Source organism: Pecten maximus, chromosome 17 (genome assembly GCF_902652985.1).
Source record: "Pecten maximus chromosome 17, xPecMax1.1, whole genome shotgun sequence".
In the NCBI taxonomy this organism is placed as follows: Eukaryota; Metazoa; Mollusca; class Bivalvia; order Pectinida; family Pectinidae; genus Pecten; species Pecten maximus.
The window spans coordinates 23,320,892-23,329,306 of NC_047031.1; the positions used below are offsets into that span (position 1 = coordinate 23,320,892).

The 8,415-nt window shown below is 33.8% G+C and overlaps 1 protein-coding gene across 1 annotated transcript in view; it reads left to right on the forward strand.

Annotated features, from left to right (window-relative positions):
- The window catches only part of LOC117315931 (histidine decarboxylase-like), a 55,504-nt gene extending 47,291 nt beyond the window's left edge, over window positions 1–8,213 (forward strand). The window contains exons 10-13 of the mRNA XM_033870356.1: window positions 3,891–3,910; window positions 5,302–5,400; window positions 6,099–6,200; window positions 6,726–8,213. Coding sequence (XP_033726247.1) covers window positions 3,891–3,910; window positions 5,302–5,400; window positions 6,099–6,200; window positions 6,726–7,559 — 1,055 coding nt within the window. The 3' untranslated portion in view covers window positions 7,560–8,213. The remainder of the gene's footprint in view (window positions 1–3,890; window positions 3,911–5,301; window positions 5,401–6,098; window positions 6,201–6,725) is intronic.
- Window positions 8,214–8,415: the final 202 nt, after the last annotated feature.

Consider the following 8,415-nt stretch of genomic DNA (forward strand, 5'->3'; position numbering starts at 1 on the left):
CTTTTGGTATTACATCACGTTTGAATCTAAAAACACTGCTACATTCCCATACGTTTGCTTGTCAGGTATTTAATGCTCTGATATTTGAATTTAAGCTACGAATTTACATATTCTCTGAAAAACACATTTCCACCACAAAAGTTAAAAAATCAAAATCATTATCTTTCAGTGAGAAAGAAATTAAAGGAATTTGTCGCATTCTTTAAACGTTTGATTATTCAGACATGCATTTTGGTTGAATTGCTAACAGGGCATAGCACAACACGGGCGTCAAATGCAGAGACTTCAGGAATGAAGCAATCTTTATACAAATAAATCATTTTTTTATAACAACATCAACATTTTTCATTCATACACGAGAAATTTCTTTTGATTTTCTTTTACAAATAATTTAAATAAACATGAATTTAAAAAGCTACTTTTCTGCACTTATTCGCATACCTATTTCACCCCTAGTAATAGTGGGCGTTACATGGACTGGTAATGCCTGATGAGTATTGTAAATACAGCCCGACTCGCTCCATTGAGGGGGGTCATTTCAGTGTTAAACAATTGGTGCCATCGTCTATCTTCATGTCGAGTCTGTCGATATTTTATTGAAGAAGATACATTATCATTCCGTTACGTACAAACCATGCACCTTAATTTGACATCTTTATTCTCATTTGATGTAGATTCCAACAGGCCGACATTTTCTAATCAGTTTCACCAAAAGGCTTCATCATTCTGTTTGTGTAGACAGTTTTCGGGGTCTCATTAACGTTTTATTGACCATCTCAAGCCCCGGGTCCTTTATGTTTACCGTACATTTTTTCCGGACGTGTTTGAAATCTCTTTACCCCTATTATACCACTATTTGTCAGGTTTATGGCTGGGAAGTGACTGGCCAATTAATGGGTGCTAGTATTGAATCAATCTTATCAGGGATTTTGCACACTTCACCAATAAAGGACGATCCGCACTCGAAGGAAGCTGACAATACGATTGGATGATAAAATATGTGATCTGTCAATAAAATCACTCAGAATACGTTAGTGCGGTCCTGTTATCAGTCTCTCAGATAAACCCCTATGACACCTACGTAATGCTGAGAACACTTCAAACAAAATTAGACGTAAATTAATTATAAACTGGACAGAGCTTACCGTGTCGCGAGGACAACAGTCTTCAGTACAACTGTCTCCTCTTATGGCTTGATCAAGATGCGATCTCTCTGTGAAGGCTTACATTAGATTAAAACCAACAATGTTCTTCACGCAGGAATCAAAGGGTTGTTCAGTCTCTTTTCATTATAGTTTTCATACCGACGGAATAGAAAAGTTAGCTTCTTATGAAATTCAAATTTCTTTCAATTGTAGAAGAGTTTCATTGAAGTTTCTTCAAAAGTAGATGATTATCTCTAATCGTTATTGGTATCGTGTATGTTCCTTGTAAAATTACAACCCAATATATTGAGCGTTTTGTTTATCGTTATGTTGAGCTTTGAAATGAAAAGCATCATTTCTATTGTTAAAAAAATCACTATTGTGCATTTGTCATAATATTGATTTCTTTTGAAATTATCTCATTTGAAGATATTTCATTTCCTTTTCCAACATGACATGACGTGTTTGATGCCTGTTGATTTGGCTAGTAGTTCCGTTGTCACCATCATAACTTTCATTTGAGATTGTGATTTAACCCGGATATGATCTAGCTGGAGAAGACGAAAACTATTTGGGAACCCCTGGTCTTATTCACCGTTTACTTTTAAGTAGCCTCCATCTTAATATTTTGTTGAAATTCTGATTTTGAATTATATTTTAGTTTTCCTTATTATTTCGGTATTCTCTGTTGTTATTGAACATGCAAAGTGATGTCCACTATTTTCATTATTATATTCTGACAGTGGTACACACACCATCACGCACATAGGTGTAAATGTTATGCACTTTTGACCTTGAAAATGTAGTGTAAAATTCCACAGATCACAACGCCGTCAGTTAGAGAAATTCTAGGGTAGAATCGACCTTAGCGGAATGTTTACATTGCCAGCGAAGGAATCATTTCCCCGATTCATTACCATCAAATTCCCGTTAGTGAGCGGTTGCATAACAAAATTAACATGTACTTCAAAAGTAACATGTACCTCAAAATTAACGGATTTTTTTTAAGAATCTGCACAAGCTCTATTTGATGCATTAGAAATGTTCAAGCTTTTTCATTAATGAAACATATTGGTTGATAACAATTTTATAATCAAATCCATGAAATGTTATTGAAAAGATGTTTAATAGTATAGATAGCACACAACACCACGTCGCTGACAAATGTAGCATGTGTTTCTGAGATATAATGTTTCGTTACGTTATGGTGTTATTTAGCTACAAAATAAAACATACAACTATTTTGTATTTTTATTTATTTATTTTGTATTTTGTAACATTTTATTCTAGAGTTATATTAAACCTAAACCTTAATTATGATTCAACACAACCAGATCAATGATTTAAAAACAATCTGCACTTTTGACCTTAAAATTAACAGATGATTCCATTACCGAATCGCTAACCTACAGGAATGTAATGATTAGCCCATTCATTTCTATCCAAAAGTCGTTAGTATGGGGAGTAACACATGTACATACACATTACTGGACGTTTGGTTATACTTATTTAGTACTTTAGGGCCTAGAACAGCCCTGTGGGATACATCACTTATACATTCGCTTAATCATGGAATATGCGTCTAATTCAATGATAAATCATCACAATCAAATAAATGAAAATACGATGTAAACCAATACATCACGTTTTACTGTCATTCATGAAAGATACTTTTCAAATGAAGCCCGTGCTTAAGATTCCACGTTTCAAGGAATGAATGACTGCAGTCCGAAATGGGTTAGCGTCCTGTTGTGCGAGACTACCTATCTATACAGAGGATATTACATGAATGACTGTCTCACATGGAATTTGTGAAATGAGTTCAATAATTTGATATATGATGAACCTTTAGGCGAGTATTATTTCAAACTAACGACTTAATGATTAATGCCATATGACATAGTTACGAGTGTTAGATTCTGTTTATCCTAGAACAAATGAGAACTCAACTTAATTTCTTTATGAGACTCTATGGTTTTTACAGCCAACCGTGTGGCGTCATATATTAATTGTGACGTCATATATTAGTTGTGACGTCATATACTAGTTTTGACGTCATAAATCATTCATTGTACCGTTATTACATTGTTCCTTGTGATATGATTATCCAAATAACAAATAATAAATAATAAATAATGGTAGAACGGGTCAGTTTTATTATCAAACTAGTAGCTAAAGTAACCTGTATCTTATCCTAACGTGACATGTAGAATATAGGCAATATATGTATATGTAGCTTGTAATATTATGTTTTATATAAAAGTCCAAATTTACCTTATATATCTTCAAAAAATAATTATAATGAAAAGATAGGTAACTATGACTTCAAACAGACAAAGTGTATATTTATTTTTGTTTTCGAGGTACATGTATTCAAATAATTATGTATCTTCTTCCAATAACTGTGAACGGTTATACTTTAAAACTGACTAGTCGTTCATGCTGTACCTAACATTTCAATGTCAAAACAATACAAATTCGGTAAAATGTTTGAGTAACTGCATCCGACTATATGTCTCCACACTTGCTGAAGCCCGTTTTATATTTCCACATTTAAGGTAAATACTGTGTATATTACATTGGTCGGTTGTGAAAACTTGCGCCCAATCCTTTGTGTATTTTTATGCAATAAAACTTATTCAAATGAATTCATATTAAAAGATTATGTTAACTTATGTCCTCTGTACTCTTATTTGATCCTATATCTTGTAATTTTGTTTTATTTTGATCTGTCTTTACTTACAGGTGCTGCCATAGATTATATGGTAAGTCATGTCTTTACAATCCTGACGATTTACCTTCGAGGACTTACCTGTATTACTTTGAAACTATTTTAAATTGATCAATTACACATTTGTCATTTAATTATGAGAGCGTGCGTCTAAGCTCGTGTTTTTTACCAAGTTGCATATAGGATACTATTTTGGCGTACGTTGGTCATTGTGATGCCCAACAGGCAAATGACCACGAGACTAGTTAGTTCTACATTAAACTATTAAATGTTCGTCAGATTGTATGTGCTGATAATTTTAATGCAACCTGTTTTTTTAAAAGTATGATATCATGAATACTATATTTATATTTTCATTCTATGTCAATCTGAACTGAATTTTCTTGACTGTAAATAAACTCTAGATAATGCGAACGTAATATTACGTCAAGTCACACCTATAACAATCTGTTGTTCAACAGCAATGTTAATATTACGAAATATGGAATTGTGTACGTCAAGTAAATTAAGTAAATAAAAATATTTTAAAAAAAGGTCAATTCATGAAAAGTTTACAAGACAAAAAAAAAAACCATATAATAAACTGATAATTGTATAGGATATACAGAATTTACATAAATAGGCGAACTATGTGTGGTAATCATCAAAACTGATTTCACACAGGAAACATTCATTTATTCTGCAGCTAAATGAACAGTTAGAGGATTTTGTTGGATTTACTAACTTGAAGGTGATTGATGAATTTATAGAAAACGGTGATGGACATGCTATTCACTTAATTACTCTGTCATACACCCGTATTTAATCAGTATCTTTCAATCATGTTGGTCAGTTGTGGATATATTTATGTATTTTTATACATCACTGACCGATAATGGTAATGTGCACTTTATTATCGTACACTACGCTAAAATCATATTTTTGATATCAGCCAGCTTGTGATAAGTGCATGTAATTGTCAATAATCACATTATTCAAATTATTGCAAAAATGACATTGGTTCCATCATGATTAATACTATTTGTAAGATTACTTTGACATTAATTAACAATGATAATTTAAGTAAGAAGATCTGTATTTGCATGTTGATGACCTATTGGGTCAAGTATATAGTTAAAATCACCATTCCGTTACATATAAAAACTAACAATTGAAGTCTGAACGTTAGGAACGCTGTTTTAAAAAATATCAACTGAAAATGATATAAAAAAAAATTTTGATATGCAAATATGTTATAGGTTACGTCAAAAAACAAACGCAATTTCATATTGGTTAAGCAGCTACTTTCAATTTTACAAATATTTATTGTATCTCTTAGTGCAAGGTGGAGTATGCATTGATGCTACAGATTATAATTTCTGAAATAATAAATATATCTTACTTACCTGTTAATTGTGTTATATTATCTCATACATTTGTTTGTAGCATTGGCAGATCCCACTGAGCCGAAGATTCCGCGCCCTGAAGCTGTGGTTCGTCATCAGATCCTTTGGCGTAGAGGGCTTACAAGCTCACGTGAGAAAGGTAACCTAATGACAACGGACGGCAAGTGGACATTATCAGGGAGATTGCACTTAACTTCAACTAAAGTTGTTTGATAAAATGTTAACAGAGTTGAGAACTGTACTTACGATATGTTAATTATTTTAATCTTTACTTGACAAAGACAACAGATTAAGAAAGCTTGAAATACAGATTAGTTGTTTGTTTTAAAGATAACAAACCAATCATCCCGAGTTTGGCAAGATAATGAAAATATGTTACAGACAGGTACGAATCCTAGGACTTCAGTTATTTAAGGATTAACATCAATTATTTTTTCTGTTATACAGTCATAACAGAAAAAACTGGAGTGTACTCTAAATAAACCGCGAAGCGGTTTATGAAGAGAGTACACTCCAGTTTTTTATGTTATGACTGTATAACAGAAAAAATAATTGATGTTAATTCTTATAATTTAATTTTGTCTTATACACACCAAGATATTTCACTTTCTTTGGCGAACTCTTTTCTGTGATAAATTATTACGCAACGTCATCAGCCAATCAAAAATGACGTTACATTTTGCAACGTCAAACATTTTGTTATGGAGGTATAACAAAATTATTTCAGCCAATGAAAATGCGTGTTTCATACAAAATTAAATTATTAAATGATAAATACTTTTTCCGGAACACTCAGATTTAATGATGTGTCTCAATAGCGCTATTGGTGTTTTGTAGGGTGTTCGTCTGGCGGAGAAGTTCGAGAAAATGGTCCGAACAGATGACAGGTTTGAGATTCCAGCTGCACGACATCTCGGAATGGTCGTGTTCCGCCTGAAGGTGAGAATGACGCTAACAATTATTGTCTATGTCGATTCTAAGTACAGTGTAACAGTGAACCAAGTTTGAAGCTGCAATGTAAAATATGCTGTCGTTGTTGCTTTTCACACCTTCCTCCTTGTTGGCCTTCCTATAATCAAAACTATTTTTTTTGATAGAAACATTATATAGAAAGTGCAATTTACGCAATTGTAAGTTAGAGCAATTCTTTCAGCGCTAAAAGCGCAGATATAAGATTACCACTAAAATATGAACGTTTACAGTATTTTGATTCAAATATTAACCGGTAAATAAAACGAACACATCTTAGGAAATATGCAGTAAAGACTTCTATAAAAATGTTTCTTCAAACAGATATCTGGTAGGTATTTATTTTGGCGATATATTTCATGACCGCAAATAGAGTGAAATAATATCCCGACGAATATAACTAATTATACAGTAATATTTTCGGGCTGCCTATACTACTTCCGAATGACTAGTGTCTCATATCCAGTTTTCGATATGCATTGAATTCTGTTTCAGGGGGACAATGACCGTACAGAAATTCTTCTAAAACGGTTGAACAAAAGTGGCAAAATACACATGGTACCTGCTGCACTCAAGTCAAAATACGTCATCCGATTCACGGTGACGTCACAATACACCACTGACGCAGACATCGAGCGAGATTGGAAAATCATTCAAGACATGGCGACTAAAGTACTTCGGAACGAAGAACCAGGCGAAGATGACGTATTTGAGGAAACGCCACCAATTCCGGTCGTCATTGAACCGGAAGTGCTGAAACGAGTACCCTCCTTGAAGAAAAAAGATTATGGTATGAGCTTGTTACTTAGCAACGTTCCGTCATCTCCCAAACTCATAAACGGAAGTTTTGCTGCCCTGTTTGACAACAATGACGTCATTGTGGAATTTGCTAAGGAGATCACTAACAGTGATTTTAATGGTCGGCCAATTCGTCTGTCACCAAGACGACGAATGAAACTCCGGGACCAAAACAGACAACGGAGTCTCGACTGTGACGTCACTCCACATCGATCTATCATCAGCCGATTCAAACAGGCGTCACTCGATTCCAAAGTAGACGAAATTCTCGAATGGTCAACTCTGCAGGAAATGTCCGGAGGTCTGAATGAAATCGAAGACGGAAACGAGAGCGGAGCAGATTCGGATGTTGACCTGGGGTCAGGGGTCAAAATGAAAGTTTCAATCAATGTAACAAAATCATCTGAAAATGATGATGATCCAGAAGTAGAAAAAGGTGAACTATCAAACGGGAATGGGATGCATTCTACCAATGAACCCTTAAATGGACATATAATCTGCAAACACTGCGGTCACGTAATTAACGGATAATCACGTGTTGTGTGTAACTAACATTGTGGAGAAGAAACCGAAATATCAAAGAATGGATGGAACAATAACTGTGCAATATATAATTATATACAGATATAAATAGATCAGTAAACAACAAGTTTAGTTGTGACGTAGGGCATAATTGTATTCGTATAATCTGCTTAAACTGTGTTTATAACAGTAAAACTCGTCCAGAACATTGACACTTCACGTACGTGTTTCTATCATATACTTGCAAGCCTGTGTTTACCAACGTCCACGTTCGCTTTCAGTTTATAATACATTTTGTATGTATACAGTAAATGTAACTCTGTCTAGGTTATTTCGAACAAAGTCTATTTTTGCTTTCATTTCCGTTCATTTAAACAATTAATGCAACTGTCAGACGTCTATTCAAGCAATGCATATCTTCACTTTCTATTTCGTTGATAACATACCATTGCATACATGTATGTGATAATGTGCTGTCGTTCATTCATTGTGCTATTTCTTTAATAGAATAGACGAAGCTGCAAGCTCTATTCGAAATGGCGTCCGAGCATCAATGTCAATAAACACGTGATCGTGGTTGTCAACTAATCCTGCCTGTAAAAAAAATGTAACAAATATGATACCATTATTTATTACATTTTTACCAGTGAAATATCAAAAATTATTCATTCTATAAAAGTGATATTTTTCACTAGTGAAAAATATCACTTTTGCTGATTTGACCAATCAAATTAATGATTAGAAAATACCAAAATAATTGACCAATCAGAAAGCCCGACATATATGTCAGCACCTGGACAGGGGGAACTACTTTTTTTGTTTACAAATTATCGCTGTAGGCCTAGTTAGCATACGGGGTAGGTTT